Source organism: Protopterus annectens, chromosome 7.part0, assembly GCF_019279795.1.
Source record: "Protopterus annectens isolate FY-2018-M chromosome 7.part0, PAN1.0, whole genome shotgun sequence".
NCBI classification, from domain to species: domain Eukaryota; kingdom Metazoa; phylum Chordata; order Ceratodontiformes; family Protopteridae; genus Protopterus; species Protopterus annectens.
In genome coordinates this window covers 1,094,459,798-1,094,477,378 of record NC_056739.1, presented here as the reverse complement: position 1 = coordinate 1,094,477,378, position 17,581 = coordinate 1,094,459,798, and the positions used below count along the sequence as shown (strand labels likewise).

The 17,581-nt window shown below is 36.1% G+C and overlaps 1 protein-coding gene across 1 annotated transcript in view; it reads right to left on the bottom strand.

The window, feature by feature from the left end:
* The window catches only part of NOX5 (NADPH oxidase 5), a 482,672-nt gene that overhangs the window by 267,837 nt on the left and 197,254 nt on the right, over positions 1-17,581 (bottom strand). The window contains exon 9 of the mRNA XM_044076374.1: positions 2,199-2,331. Within this exon, the coding sequence (XP_043932309.1) occupies positions 2,199-2,331 (133 nt within the window). The remainder of the gene's footprint in view (positions 1-2,198; positions 2,332-17,581) is intronic.

The window sequence follows — 17,581 nt, the reverse complement described above, 5'->3', positions numbered from 1 at the left end:
ACCGTAGGAATGAATCCAGCACTTCGTTAGTATCTACAAAGAAATGGAAATTTACTTTGTCATTATGAGACCAACTGTTCTGAAAGCTACCAGACAGATTGCATTTGTTTCAAGGTACAGATTAAGTGAGTGAGTGAGTGAAAAGATGAATTGAACTGTAACTTCCAGGCAACTAGGTAACTATATAATTTATATATATATATATATATATATATATATATATATATATATATATATATACATAAATATATATATATATATATATATATATATATATATATATATAGGTTCACTTCAAAACATTGAAAGCTCAAAATCCTGAACTCAAAATCTGGAAAGCTCAAAATACTGAAAACTCATAATACTGAATCTCATAATACTGAAAAACATGCAGCAGAAATACATACAGAAACAAAGAAAAGACAAACCATATCAGTCTAAACTAACTATAAGTAGGAGGCAAGCCCCCCCTGCACCCTCCATATGGGGGGCAAGCCCCCACACCCCCTGCTACTTAAATATATCAACTCCAAGATGGCACTTCACTGCACTAAGATGAGTTATGTTGTAGCATAGTACACTAAAAGGGAACATGACTAAGGTTACAACAGGGAGTCATGAAGCACGTAATGGTATGTTTGCCATTTTCTTCTGTGATGTGCGATCTCAGAGTTGATATATTTAAGTAGCAGGAAGGTGCAGGGGGGGGCTTGCCCCCTGGTTATAATTGTAGATGAGTAATATGTTTCGGGTCTATACTATATTTTCAAACGTTTCAAACATCGAACACCAGATGGTTGATACCATTTGAGCGATGTTTGAAATTTTGAAAATATAATAAAAAAATAAAAATAAAAAACTATACTTACCTAAACGCTGTAGGCAGGGGGATGCACCTCCCACACCCCCACTACTTAAATATTCCTACTCCGAGATCGCACTGCATTGAAGTAAAGGGAAAATATTCCCTATGGCGATTTCCGTGTTATGCACGTGACGTTTTGACATTTTGACCAATCAGGTTCGCTCAATATGCATTCGCTGTTTACAATTTGCGATCATGCAATAGGAACCCTATGTTTCTGTATGTATGTCTGTTGCAATACAGTCAGTGTTGTTGTCCTGTATGTTTTCAGTATTATTAGATTCAGTATTATGAGTTTTCAGTATTTTGAGCTTTCGAGATTTTGAGTTCAGGATTTTGAGATTCAGGATTTTGAGCTTTCAAGATTTTGAAGTGAACCCATATCTCTCTCTCTCCCTCTCTCTCTCTCTATATATATATATATATATATATATATATATATATATATATATATATATATATACATATATATATATATGCATGTATATATCTTAACATTTATTTCATTAATAGTAACATTCGTTATTTTGAGTCTTAATAATTCTACATTCTATGCTGTTCCACACTGAAAGGGTTTGACATAATTCTTTCTTAAGAAATAATGCTAAATAATACTGAATCATGTTTGTTGACATAAAGAACTTTTTTTTAAGTATAAAATAACAGTTAATAAACATGTTGTGTGCATTCTCATTAACATTGTTACTAAGAGTTTGGGTCCCTATTAAGTTATCAAAAAGACTGTTCAGCTAACAGCATTTTCAGTGCTCTTACATCGAACATGCCGTTCACCAAACTGTTCATAGTGTGATCGTGATACAGGGAGGATCGGGAAACTTGCCCTTTCCTCACTGTAGTACGATCTCGGAGTTGGTATATATAATTAACGGGGGGTGCAGTCCCCTACAAGAGCAGAAATCGATGAATGGCATATTCCATATAATGCCATTTGTTCACGGGAGCTTTTGATAATTTAATATAGACCCAAGAGTTCTGCATTTTACCCATTTGTTCCACATTGTGAAGAAGCAGTCTTCCACATTTTGACAATGGAATGTGGAAGGAAACCAGGGTACCCTGAGAACACCCATGCAAACACAGGCAGGACACTGCACAGAAGGCACCCCAGCTGAGAAATGAACTGGAGAACCTCTTGCTGTGAGGCAACAATGGTTACTGTGACAGTGTGCCTGCCAATGTGAGAAGTTCAAATCGAGAAAGCTGGCTTTCCCATACAACAATCTATTCTATGGTAGAGGTAGGTTTAAGTCATAACTTATCTCCATATACCTGTTCTGGAAGGAATAACTTGTTTCTTCATTTAATTCCATACCTTGGTATTCTGGAGCACTACTGATAGTAAAGGGGTGCCATTCATACTTTGCAATAATTGGAATGTTCAGATAAATGTAGTCTCCTGGCTTGTAGTTGAAGAAATGAGGTCTTTTGATTACTAAGTGAGTTACCTGTTAAGAAATGAAAAAAAAAAGATTGAGTTACTTTACTGAATGTAATCACTGGCCATTTATTGCTTTATCTGAATATGTGTTGCACTTGTATACAGGTCCAATAACTGTTACTGATGGCACATAAATAATTATTATAATTATTAGTACTATTATTATTATTTATAATGGGATTACATTAGGACTGTATAACACTTCAGAATGCTGTACTGAAGTTAAACTGGATTTTAGGTTAGCATGTCTAAACCTTGCTCCCTTTTATGAATTATTCGAAATTTTCCTTCATGTCATATATATTGCTAATGACATAGGTACTCCATGATGGAATAGTTATACATACACACTGGTTCCAAACATATCAATATCATATACTTTAACTAAACTATATTAAAGTGTTATGCCGCTCCTCCTTAAAACACCATCACTGCTCAGAAAATCAGATTGGCTTATGCAAGTCATATATTGAGTTAAAGAGTGTCAGGGCAGTAGTGTTTATTGCTATTTTTTTCTATTTGACTAATCAGTTTACAGTTATCCCACATATTATTATCAAAAATTAAATATATTGCAGTTTTTTTTGTACTGCAGCAATAGACTGCAATGGCAGACACACCTGATACACATGGCATTGCTCCAACGTGGAAGAGAATCCAGTCCCTTAGTTCCAAGCCCAATGTTAGATTTATGATAAGATTTGCAGACTGTGCATATTTAACATAGCACTAAATTCTAAATCCTAGTTTGCATTTTAGCAGACCAAGAAAAATTCCTTTAGTTTTCTGGTTTTATGTAAGAACTCCTAACCATGCTCAGTGGGCTTTGTGAATGCAGTATATGGACATGTACCAATTGCTCCTGTATATCTGCAAACTGAATTTTCCATAATAGTATTTACAGGGCTGGCACCCCCCAAACCCTGTTTAAGCTAGGTGTTTTAGGGATAGCCAGCTCCTTAGAAACAGTATTATGCAGTATAGAAGTAACGTTCCTATAAATGTCACCATCACTTTCCTAAGCAGCAAGTAGAAATTACCATAATGGTGTAAATATTCGAATTTACATTGAAGTTATAGCAGGTACCAATATCCTTAACAATTAAAAACTTTTCTTATGAACTAAAAATAGGATTTAAAAGTTACTTAAATCTTAAATTGCACACTGCAATCACTTTTGACTACCGCAGTAGTAAAGATATATAATGATTACCTCCTCCCCACTAAACAGCTCAGGTGTCATACCTGAGAAGCTCTTGCTACAACTGGACACATGGTAGTAAGGAGCACATCAAGTATCATAGAGTAATTATGCAGCAGTATTGTTGGAAATATAATATACATTCTGGATAAAGTATGTCTCTCTTAAAATGGATACTTTGGATAAATTTTCATTTAAATTGCTATTCTGAACTCAGATACTCTGCACACACATTTGTTTGGTTGGCCCAGTGTATACAGTCAAGTGCTCAGACACACTACATACACATTAAACACATACATAAAACCCAATACACACACACAAAATATGCTACCATATGTTACCATGCAAGCATATACTACTATAGTGGGGTTGTGTCAGCACACATACTTATTCTAAGTTCGCTGGAATAGCATTATGATGATTGCAGCTCGTAAGTGGTAGGGCCACACAAAAGCACATTCACAAAGTTTTAATATATAATATAACACAACCTAGCTGACAGAAGGAGTTTTTAAACTGCCCAGTCTGTTCAGTTGTTTCAGCCTAAGGCAGATGCCTTTCCATATTCTATCCCAGTCCTCCAAGAATCCCAAATTATTTTAAAAGCCTCAGCTGACTTGCTTCCACTTCAACTAACTGGTTCCACTTGTCAGTCACCCTTTGAATAACAAAGTTGTTGTGTCTTTCGGCTTTTCCTGGTTAGGGGTCGCCACAGCAGAACTCCAGTCCACTAATGATTGGCAGTAGATTTTTACGTGCCGAGTTGCCAGCTCTGACGCACAACCTTCAACAAGGTATGCCCATTCACGCATGTCTCCACACAGAAAACGCTTTAGCTGAGAATCGAACAGGACAACGTCTTACTGTGAGGTGACAAAGCTACTGCAGCACCACCACCACAGTACTTTTTCTAAACTGTGTTCCTTTGATGGGCTAGCTATGCCTCCTTCTCCCTGCAGTATCATTCCTTTGTAATGTGATCTTACAAGTTTCACTCAGAGCTTTCTATACCAATAGCATATCCCCTTGTCACCCTCTTGTCAAATTAAAAAGACTGATCACTTCTGTTTCATCATACCTCACACCTTCAGTCTTTCTCATTATTCTAGTTGCTTTTCTCTGCACTCTCAACCTTTCCCTGTATGACTTCCAGAAGTGTACAGAATACGGTACCTGCGGCCTTACTACTGCCTGACGAAGGGGTACTCTTGCCTTCTCTGTTCACACCCTAGATTATGCATCATAGCGTATGAGTTTCCTTCATTGCATTTTCCATTGAGTTTTGCATGTATTTATTTTATGTATTTATTTATTATTTAAATCAGTCACTTATTAACTGGTTAAGTGAAATGATTGTCATGGACTCTTTTCAGCCATGACTTGGGCCACAAGTGAAGGAAAATACAGAATATACAAACATTTTAGAGTATCCAGCTGACCTGCATGTTTCTGAGAGGAATTTGGAGTACCTAGAGAAAACCCACACAAACATGGAGAGAATATGTATGTTCCCCACAGACAAAAGAATTGAGACTTAAACATTGGAGCTGTGAATATAAGATATTTGACCACTGATCAACCATGCTACCCTATTTTCCAAAATGATAGCTCACAGTTTCTTCTATACAGTCTCCGAGGCCATGCCTTTCACTTCCTAAGATCGGTACTCATGTTGTCACCTGTAAATATGTTGATCCAGATTTTCATAGCCTGTGTGAGCTCTGAGGTAATCACATTTAATAAGACTGGATCTCTCTAATTCTCACCCCTACCTGTGTTTTGTTCCTTCCTCTCTCACCTTTTGGCGGTAATTTACATAGTTTGTTGCCCACTCTGTCTTCTTCATCTTTGAAAGAAGCCTTTGCTTAAATCCAGACAGATCAACTCCTCATAGATGATCTCAGACTGATGACCCAGTTTTAGGACAGACCTGGATTAGCCTGACAAGAACATTATGTGGTAAATCCATACTTAGTCTCTGTAAACAGCCCATTCTGAGCTAGGAACCTTATAATCCATATCATAAGAAATGTCTCTATTGTTTTTCTCTCCACTGACTTCAGAATTGCCGAACTTGTTTCCAAGGCTATTCTTTGCTGCATCCTTGTGGAATGGCACTACCATCCCATGCATCTGGCTCCCCAAGACCTCCTCTCCTCTCTAAGAAATTTCTTGAAATATTCTGTCAGAGGTTCTACCAAAAACATCAGCATCTCTTGTGTGTATCCTCGGTGGGATCTCATCTTGTCTCCCTGGATTATCATCATAAAGCCTCATAAGTGCTTTTTCCATATCTTCTTTTGTATTCCACATTTCTGTGTGTACTTTTTCCTGTTGCTACCATAAGCTCTTAGCTTGGTGTCCTTTCTCTTAATTCTTAGATGCATCATTATTCACATAAAATCATCACCTCTTCTTTGATATTCTTATGCTATAGACACACCCAGGTTAGTTTTCTCTCCCAGCCCTTTTCTTTTCATTATACACCTAAAAAGGTCTTCAGTCATGTCTTATTGCTTGCTGTTATTTCTCTTTTGGCTCTCTCAGCAGACTGTTGTCCTACTTCTAGCCTCCACAAATCCACCCCTTTGATGTAGAACTTTTCTTCTCCAGTCCTTATACACACACACACACACACACACACACACACACATATATATATATATATATATATATATGGATCTACCTCAGAAGATCGACAGACCATTTGATCGACATTCATTTGGTCGACAGCTCATTTGGTTGACAACCAGTATTCATGGCAAAAACCTAGGGATTTGTCCCCCTCCCCAATGCTGTGTGACCCTGGAGTTAATATATATAGTTAGGGGGTGTGTGGGGGGCACAGCCCCCCACCTATTTTCATTTAAAATGTGTAGTTTTTGTTGAATTTGTCATGTTTTAAATGAAAATAGGTGGGAGGCTTCACCCCCACACCCCCCAATATGGGGGGGCTGTGCCCCCCACACCTCCCTAACTATATATACACCAACTCCAGGGTCGCACAACATTGGGGAGGGGGAAAATCCCCCGGTGTTTGCCATGAATACTGGTTGTTGACCAAATGAGCTGTCAACCAAATGAATTTCGATCAAATGGTCTGTCGATCTTCTGAGGTAGATCCATATATATCTATATATATCTATATATATATATATATATATATATATATATATATATATATATATATACATAGATAGATAGATAGATATAGATATATTGCCTTTTACCTTATAAATGTTCTCATCTTCCCAGTGAGCCATAGTCCTTTCTCGTTCTTTTTCTTATGGTTACCTTTTTTAAACCCCTTTTCATCCTTCTCCTAATTTTATGGTTTCCCATAGTTCCACCACTGCTTCGGTTATCTTATATTTATCCAGAATGCATTTTTATATGCCTGCCCTATCCTGATACATAGTCTGGATCCCTGTAGTCCAGGCCATAGTTATTATTATCTCACTCAGTCTCATCTCCATATCAGTCTCATCTCCATAGCCAATGTAACCTATACTTTTACACAGTAACTGTTAGCCAGTGAAATCCTGCTCAGTTGTTACCTCAGCTGCCATGATTGACTGGCTTATTATTTGTTGATTTCTGACTCTTCAGTGCCATTACCCAGATTTTGTGTTTCCCTGCATGTGTATCTTATTAATACACTTATGTTGGAGAGGTTTAGCTCAATCAAACTTAGATGAAGCAATTTACTTTTAGAGGTTCTTCTATCAATCTTTCATACTGGAATGTGATCCCTCATCCCACGTCATCTTCCCTACAAAAAATGAAGCTGAGAATTTTCCCTTTTTGTTGCTAGATAATACCTTTTATTTGAAGCCTTCCAGTTCAGATGCCTTCACCATTATTTTCCTCTGCCTGATATATATACAAGAGAACTCAGTCTGTCTATGGCCAGATGAATCCCTGGCACGCCACTTGATCCCTAGCATCTTTAGCTAATATTTTTCTTACTACTTGTATGCAGGGTCCAATCTCTTTATCTTGCATCACATCTTTGTTTATGAATACCACCATCTCTCCTCTTCCTTCCAGGTCCACCATGTCTTTCCTGAATACCCTTTGTCAGCATGTCCCATCTCCTGCTGTCAAGCTCTAGATCCCATGCCACTGTTTCTCTAAGTCTTATCTATCACTGTAATCTTCAGCTTTTGGTATTTATTGTTCTTTTTCATATTTATCTGGTTTTATGTACTATTTTTTGTCTTCCCCAGTACATTGCTTCCCTTATCTCCTACATCTCATAACTGTTGTTAATTTCTTTCTTTTTCTTGCTAATGTTTCTCAGCCCCTTAACGCTGCTTGAGTTCTCTTTATGTTTACCCTGTTATATTTTTCTTCCAACAAGCCTTCTTCTAGCTTTGTGCAAGCCTTGCTTTCTCTTTTTCTGTCCCTTTCTTATGTTCATCTGCTGACTCCTCTATTTCTTGTAAGTGTTCTCTCCTTTACTTTACAAGAATGCCCTTCATATCCCCAGTCCCCTTTCTAGCTCAGCTTATGTGCACAGCTATTTTAATAGTCCCAAATGATCAGCTCTTCATTTTGTCTTGGCTTTCACTATTGTACTAGATGGCTTACCTTGTAACTTTCCTTTCTCTAAGTTTTATTTTTTTAAAAAACCTTTATTGAATCATCACTTTTGACACAGGTAAATTTACATTTATACAAAAGTAATCAAATTGTATTAAATTAACATTACCAAACATTATACTTCACATATATTGCTATATATCATATAACCTAAGTGACATTACATAAATTATTCACTTATTGATTTTTTTTTAAACTAGAAACATCTTTATTAAACCATCACTTATGACATAAGCAATCATACATTTATATAAATGAAAATGAACCACACCAACACAATCCTAGTTGCAAGCATTTATCATTACAAACCATAACTGACACACTCCCAGTTTGAACCCTTCATACTAGTAGCTCATTTGATAAGTGCTATCCTACTCTCCAAACCTGATTAGTATGCTAATGCCCCCTTGGTTCTCTCCATCATCTCATGTGCCATCCCCAACCATTATATCAGTACTTCCCACATATAGGCACACATTTCCCTTAGTGACAAAATGGAGTGTTGTGCACTCCTGCAATAGACTACTGTAGAGGCTGGTTGGTAGGGGGCATAATCAGCAGAGGCATTCAAAAGCTCATGTGACTGATAACGAAGGGTGAAGAGAAAGAATGGATGCTGGGAAGCAGAATGCTAAATGGACTTTAAAGGGCAGACTAGGTAGCTTATTTTCTTTTATTTGCATTTGTTTATCCAGATAAAGCACTGATCATATGTGACCAACTGCATGCCCAGCCCAGACTGTAATGAATATTACAAGAGAGTACAGTTACTATAACACAAACAGAACATGCAATACACATGACAGAGAACCAGTGGTACAGCAATGACTTTGGGTACACTATATATGTGACAGCAATGTATTTTATCAAAAGCTGTAGTATAATCAAAGATGAAGCACGTTGGTTAGTTCACCAATAACAAGAGAATAACATGTGGGATGATCTCAGGAAAGCATTGGAAAGTTCATTGATAGTGGAGTGGGGATAATTATAGAAAGTTTATTTATTTTTGCATTATGTTATAGTGGGGGATATAGAGCTGTCAATGTAAAGGGTAATGATTAACTGTCCTATTTTGCTGTCAAGCAAAGTTAATATAAAGGACTGGAATGGAATTGCTTTCTGCCAGACTTTCTCAGCTGAGGGTTAGGCCTGAAACCATATCCAAGTTAATTAAATTCACATCTCCATCTATGACTCCCTGTCTTACACGTCTATCTATTAAATCTCCCAAACATTGCTTTCTTATCAACCCTCTAACTTTTTATGCTAATCCTTTCCTCCATGGCTAAAAATGCCTGTGTCCTTCTGTCCCTTCCCTTACCTCTGTCTACCTCCTGTGACATCCTGTACTCTCTGGTACCCATCTGTCTTTCAGTCCTCTGTAGTCCTTCAGTGATCAATTCTGTGCAATCATTCCATGGACAACTATCTTTAGTTCTGAACTTGTGTCATACAGTGTTATTACAAATGCCAGGAAACCCTATATATGTGCAATTCTCTAAGCGCTCTAAGATACATTTCTGTCCAACATCCTGCACACCTCACACACCTCTCTCCTCCTAACGGTCCCAAACCTACCATATTGTTATTCCCTTATACTGTGTCAACATGCCTGGTTTACTATTTATTTTAGCCACTTTTAATTGTAATCCTATCCCTGTTAGGCGATTACCCATTATTTTTTCTCTTACTTGCACTACCTTGCACTACCTTCTCCGTAACACACATCTGTCTAAATTTAAACAACAACAAGTTAACCACCTTATTGTCTGGTCCAACTGTAGATCCACACTGGCAATGGTAAGCAGTACCTGTATTGCCCTCTGTTTTCCCTGTAACTTATACTCATTAGTAAAGTATAGTTTCAAACAATGGTCTGTATTGCTTTGTGCAGCGACCTGCACTCTGAGTCTGCACTCATCCTGTTTACATTTTCTTTCTGTATACCCTCATTCATTATAACTTCACGGTCCTCTTCTTTACTGGAGTTTTCTTATCTTAAGAGTTCTGAATATACCAATGCTCTTTTACCCTGTCAATTACCTTTCCCATTCTCTACCCAGCCTGTTATTCCTTTTATAACATCTCCATATCCACATTCGTGGCTTCTTAACTCTAAGGTGAACTAAATTCCATCCTAATCCACAGTCCAGTCACTTACAACTTTACTGAGTGTATTATTGCTATCAAATACCTTTTCTATGTATATATGCCCAACAACCAACTAACCCCCAACTTCCACTTTCCTTGTCTACCTCCATTCATCTGTCTTCCTGTACTACCAACCTCCTGCTAACTTAAATCATCTCTTCACCCTCTCATATCTATCCCTCTCTTTCTACACCCCCTCCCACTAATTCTTTTCCCCAACTCAACACATCACACTATCTTCCTAACAACTTATCCTCACATTTAAACATCTTTTTCACATCTACAGTTTTACTCTTATTTTTTTTCACTTGCACTTTTTTCCTTAACACTTAACTTTCTTCTCCATAACCTTTACATGTTTTGTGTTTTTCTATTACCTGTATTCCAACCAACTAATTATATTAACCATATTTATAGTACATCCTATTAATGTCAATTGAATAATAGATTACTTAATTAATTGATTGCATAAAACCATAATTAAGATAAACACAACATATAAAAACAGTTGCAAATATTTAAAATATAAGATATAATTAATGTCACATTTTAAAACAAACAGAAAGTCATATATTTCTAATTTTCAAACTCCAATTACTTAAAATAGATTTTAATGGTATTTTTTCATTAAGTCCAGGAAATTTATCTGCTCTGAAGCGGATAATCCATCTGTGAAATTTCTAAAATTACCTCCTCTTATCCCAGGTTCTATCAATTGTAGAACACAGAACCAAAACATCAATGTCATCAATGTCTCATCCCTGTTATAGTACTTATGCTATTAATAGTACTTACGCTATTGATATTACAAGACAGACTGGGATAACATTTTTATATTCTTATTTGTAAGACACCCCAGTGTAGGCATTTTCATAGTTAATGAATGACTAAAGGTTCTACCTTCATTAATACTAGACCTAATGTCAGAGAAATATGGACATCCTCTAAGATTCCTAACAGTATCACCAATGATTTCCTGTTTATAATCATCATAGAATGGATTCAATCTAGATGCTCTCATAGCCTGTCCTTTTATCACATTATGAAAAACATAATGGGGATGCATACTATCCCTGTGTAATTATCCCAGTGTTCAGTAAGCCATTATCAAGTCTTGTTATATTCACATCAAGGAAAGGTAAAGATTCACATTGTGAATTTGAGATATGAAGTAAAGCTATTCATAAAACAAATAATCTACAAACCGTTTATAGAATCCTACATGGGTCTTAATCTCATCCATACAAAATAAATAATCTTCTTCACAAATATAGAAGGTATTCTGGAAGACAAAAATATTGTTGTCCAACACAATAAAATAAGATCAATGTTGCTATCACCCAATGTAGAGTGTATGGTCAAATAATTCTTTATTTTCATAACACCCTCATTATTGGGTATAACAGTAAAAAGACTTACTACATCTAAGGTGACCAATAAATAAGATATAGTCATATAATTCAAGAAGAAACTGCTTGCTGTCTTTCAAAATGAAAGGATTTTGTTCAACCAGTGGTCTTGGTCTCAGTCATTGCATGCTGACATCAATGTATCCACTCATAAGTGAATCATCCAGCATGTCATATACTTTAAAAGGCAGATTATTCCTTCTTCTATCTCCATAATGACCATTATTCAAATTATGCCTATGTATATCTTAATACATCCAAAACAGGATGCAGTGTGGGTATAAAAACATCTATTATTGTGTCGGTTAACTCACTTCTACTAGAAGGGATAAAGTTGTATTTCATCATCATTTAAAACTCTTCTGGATAAATTATGTATTCCTCTGCTGTATGAACGGGGCCCAGAACTAATAGTGTTCACTAACATCAGACAATTCAACATGGTCGGCAGCAATATTAGCATCACTGTTAAAACATCTTGTGCCAATAGCTACGCCAACATTTTCATGGCTGGTTGGGAAGAAGATTATTTATTTTGTATGGATGAGATTAAGACCCATGTAGGATTCTATAAACGGTTTGTAGATGATTTGTTTTTAGTATGGAAGGGTGATGAGAACACGTTAATTGACTTTGTATCGCAAATGAATAGTTTTACTTCATATCTCAAATTCACAATGTGCTACTCACGTGAATCTTTACCTTTCCTTGATGTGAATATAACAAGACTTGATAATGGCTTACTGAACACAGGGATACATAGGAAAGCATGCTATCGCAATACTTTATTACACAGGGATAGTATGCATCCCCATTATGTTTTTCATAATGTGATAAAAGGACAGGCAATGAGAGCATCGAGATTGAATCCATTCTATGATGATTATAAACAGGAAATCATTGGTCTGGAATCCCGGTTATTAGTTAGAGGATATAAGCCAGAAGAAATTGAGAAAGTCTTGGGTAATTTTGATACTGTTAGGAATCATAGAGGATGTCCATATTTCTCTGACATTAGGTCTAGTATTAATGAAGGTAGAACCTTTAGTCATTCACTAACTATGAAAATGCCTATATTATACTATGGATACACCTTTGTTATGTGGTATCATACGTAGACACTGGGGTGTCTTACAAATAGACGAGAGTATACAACAAGTAGTAGGCGCAGAACCTACGTTTTTATTTAAGAATAGAAAGAATATAAAACAGTTATTATGTTATCCCAGTCTGTCTTGTAATATCAATAGCGTAAGTACTATTAATAGCGTAAGTACTATAACAGGGATGAGGCCCTGTGGGAAATGTAACCAATGCATTTACATTGATGACATTGATGTTTTTGTACACCCCATTACTGAAAGAGTATTTAATATTCATGTAACTGCTGATTGCAACAGCACCAATGTGGTGTACTTAGCGAGATGCCTATCCTGTACAGCATTTTACATAGGCAAAACTAATAGAACACTTAAGGAAAGAATTAGGGAGCACGTATACCACATACGATTAGGTACAGTGAGTAATGCCTTGGCTAGGCATATAAGTGCAACAAACAGCACACATGAATTCAGGTTCTGTGTTCTACAATTGATAGAACCTGGGATAAGAGGAGGTAATTTTAGAAATTTCACAGAAAGTTGTGAAACCAGATGGATTATCCGCTTCAGAGCGGATAAATTTCCTGGACTTAATGAAAAAATACCATTAAAACCTATTTTAAGTAATAGGAGGTTGAAAATTAGAAATATATGGCTTTCTGTTTGTTTTAAAATGTGACATTAATTATATCTTATATTTTAAATATTTGCAACTGTTTTTATATGTCGTGTTTTGACTTTTTTATCTTAATTATGGTTTTATGCAATCAATTAATTAAGTAATCTATTATTCAATTGACATTAATAGGATGTACTATAAATATGGTTAAAAGCTTTATAAAATTTATGGTCTGAAGAAGCCCTAGTGGTGAAAGCGCTTACCGATGTCTTGTTGAATTAAAGATCTATTTATTAATACTCGTATTTGGATCTAGTTCTTGTTTTATGGACTTTTGGATTTGGATGTTTTTTCCAGCTGCCGTGTTCTGCTACCATGAATGAGTACTGTTTTTGAGTATTTCTATATTATTTTTACGTTCACGGGAGCATTTACCTTGTGGAGGTGCGGATTATTATTTACATTTTTTACTTGTTGGCTGTTACTGCATTTCGTCAAGGACATGGCTGAAAGTGTTTCAACTTCTATTGAGTTGCTGTATACTTTACCAGGACACTCAATGGATCAACGGATGAAGGACCGGTTCATGACTTAAGTTTCCGGTGCAGAGAATTCACTTATGACTGTGGAAGTTTCGGGGGACCCTGAACCGAATGGTGGTGTTGCTCCGAACACAAAGGGTTTAATGGAAGCCCTTAACAAACTGGAATATGATTTTATGAAGCTTAAAAGAATGCAGCTCCAACGACAACATTTTGAGGTATGTTTGTACAAAAAGATTATACCTCGTGGTTTACGCATACTCAAAATGCCGACCACTGGAAATTTATACCCAGAACTATTGTTTAAATGGCAGCAATTGAATATAGACTTAAGCATGAACTATATGAAATTATTGAACGAATACTTCCGTCCAGAGGAAGATAAGCTGAGAGAATCAGTTTTTGAACAACAACGAACAGTCTCTAGTACATATCCAAAAGAAAATGTCGAATTGGGAATGGACAAACTTTTGGATAATGTAGCTGTGTATGAGAAAAGACTGCTTGAAGTAAAAAAGAGTAAAATTATAAGAGATATTAATGATTTTAGTTCTGGCCAGGTTTTTGTTTGGCCTAGAGCTAATAGCATTCATTCTAATGTTTCTGTTTTAGATCAATGCAACCAACAAGTTCGTAACAGTGATGTTAATATTGCTGCCGACCATGTTGAATTGTCTGATGTTAGTTTAAATGCAACGAACAATGTTGCTTCAGTAACTAATGAAGCAAATGGCCTTACTACTTCTGGGAATGATGTTAGGTTACAGAATACATCTTCCGGAGGGCCGCCCATTGACCAGAACACTATTAGTTCTGGGATTTCATTTACAGGTCAAGTTGTCAGGAGAAAGGTTGTAGCTTCTGTACCAAACACCACTCAAGCTTCTAGTTCTCCTGTCCCTTTCCCCATAGACCACAAACAACAGGTTATGAGACCCCGTTCATACAGCAGAGGGAGACAGAAACGCAAGGGGTCAGGGGGAGAACAAGTAGGACCCACATTGAAACGTATGTGGGAGCGTATGGACAATCGTTAATACATAATTTATCCAGAAGAGTTTTAAATGATGATGAAATACAACTTTTGAATAAAGGGCTTTCTTTTATCCCTTCTAGTAGAAGTGAGTTAACAGACACAATAATAGATGTTAAGTTATTTGCACGCAATGTTCAACTTAGAATTGATTTTGGCAGTAATAATCCTAGTGACACGAATGTTTTTAAAGCACCCAGCACATTTATACCCATACTGCATCCCGTTTTGGATGTATTTACCAAGCTAGTCGAGGAAGATATACATAGGCATAATTTGAATAATGGTCATTATGGAGATAGAAGAAGGAATAATCTGCCTTTTAAACAAAGGTTGGCTTTGAAGAATCTAGGTAGAGATGAGTCCATTATTGTCAGGCCGGCTGATAAAGGTGGCCCAGTAGTAGTAATGGATCGGGAACGTTATATTTCAAGTATGCATCTTTTGTTGAATGAAGGGGATTTTTACTCTTCGTTAACAATAGAAGAAGTAGAAATTAAGGTGTTTAAAGTATATGACATGCTGGATGATTCACTTATGAGTGGATACATTGATGTCAGCTTGCACAAGTTTCTATGGCCTAGCAATCCTCTGTTACCAGTAATCCAAGGACTTCCAAAAATCCATAAGGATGCAATGAACCCACCTCTGAGACCTATTATATCAGGGCGTGGGTGGGTAACTGAACCCTTATCGTTATACATTGAATATTTTTTAAGACCACTGGTTGAACAAAATCCTTTCATTTTGAAAGACAGCAAGCAGTTTCTTCTTGAATTATATGACTATATTATGGGGTTAGAACAAGACGCACCTTATTTATTGGTCACCTTAGATGTAGTGAGTCTTTTTACTGTCATACCCAATAATGAGGGTGTTATGAAAATAAAGAATTATTTGACCACACACTCTACATTGGGTGATAGCAACATTGATCTTATTTTATTGTTTCTGGAAACAGTGTTGGACAACAATATTTTTGTCTTCCAGAATACCTTCTATATACAGAATGATGGCGTGGCTATGGGCACATCTTGTGCCAATAGCTACGCCAACATTTTCATGGCTGGTTGGGAAGAAGATTATTTATTTTGTATGGAGGAGTTTAAGACCCATGTAGGATTCTATAAACGGTTTGTAGATGATTTGTTTTTAGTATGGAAGGGTGATGAGAACACGTTAATTGACTTTGTATCGCAAATGAATAGTTTTACTTCATATCTCAAATTCACAATGTGCTACTCACGTGAATCTTTACCTTTCCTTGATGTGAATATAACAAGACTTGATAATGGCTTACTGAACACAGGGATACATAGGAAAGCATGCTATCGCAATACTTTATTACACAGGGATAGTATGCATCCCCATTATGTTTTTCATAATGTGATAAAAGGACAGGCCATGAGAGCATCGAGATTGAATCCATTCTATGATGATTATAAACAGGAAATCATTGGTCTGGAATCCCGGTTATTAGTTAGAGGATATAAGCCAGAAGAAATTGAGAAAGTCTTGGGTAATTTTGATACTGTTAGGAATCTTAGAGGATGTCCATATTTCTCTGACATTAGGTCTAGTATTAATGAAGGTAGAACCTTTAGTCATTCACTAACTATGAAAATGCCTATGTATTATACTATGGATACACCTTTGTTATGTGGTATCATACGTAGACACTGGGGTGTCTTACAAATAGACGAGAGTATACAACAAGTAGTAGGCGCAGAACCTAAGTTTTTATTTAAGAATAGAAAGAATATAAAACAGTTATTATGTTATCCCAGTCTGTCTTGTAATATCAATAGCGTAAGTACTATTAATAGCGTAAGTACTATAACAGGGATGAGGCCCTGTGGGAAATGTAACCAATGCATTTACATTGATGACATTGATGTTTTTGTACACCCCATTACTGAAAGAGTATTTAATATTCATGTAACTGCTGATTGCAACAGCACCAATGTGGTGTACTTAGCGAGATGCCTATCCTGTACAGCATTTTACATAGGCAAAACTAATAGAACACTTAAGGAAAGAATTAGGGAGCACGTATACCACATACGATTAGGTACAGTGAGTAATGCCTTGGCTAGGCATATAAGTGCAACAAACAGCACACATGAATTCAGGTTCTGTGTTCTACAATTGATAGAACCTGGGATAAGAGGAGGTAATTTTAGAAATTTCACAGAAAGTTGTGAAACCAGATGGATTATCCGCTTCAGAGCAGATAAATTTCCTGGACTTAATGAAAAAATACCATTAAAACCTATTTTAAGTAATAGGAGGTTGAAAATTAGAAATATATGACTTTCTGTTTGTTTTAAAATGTGACATTAATTATATCTTATATTTTAAATATTTGCAACTGTTTTTATATGTTGTGTTTTTGACTTTTTTATCTTAATTATGGTTTTATGCAATCAATTAATTAAGTAATCTATTATTCAATTGACATTAATAGGATGTACTATAAATATGGTTAAATGCATTATAAAATTTATGGTCTGAAGAAGCCCTAGCGGTGAAAGCGCTTACCGATATCTTGTTGAATTAAAGATCTATTTATTAATACTCGTATTTGGATC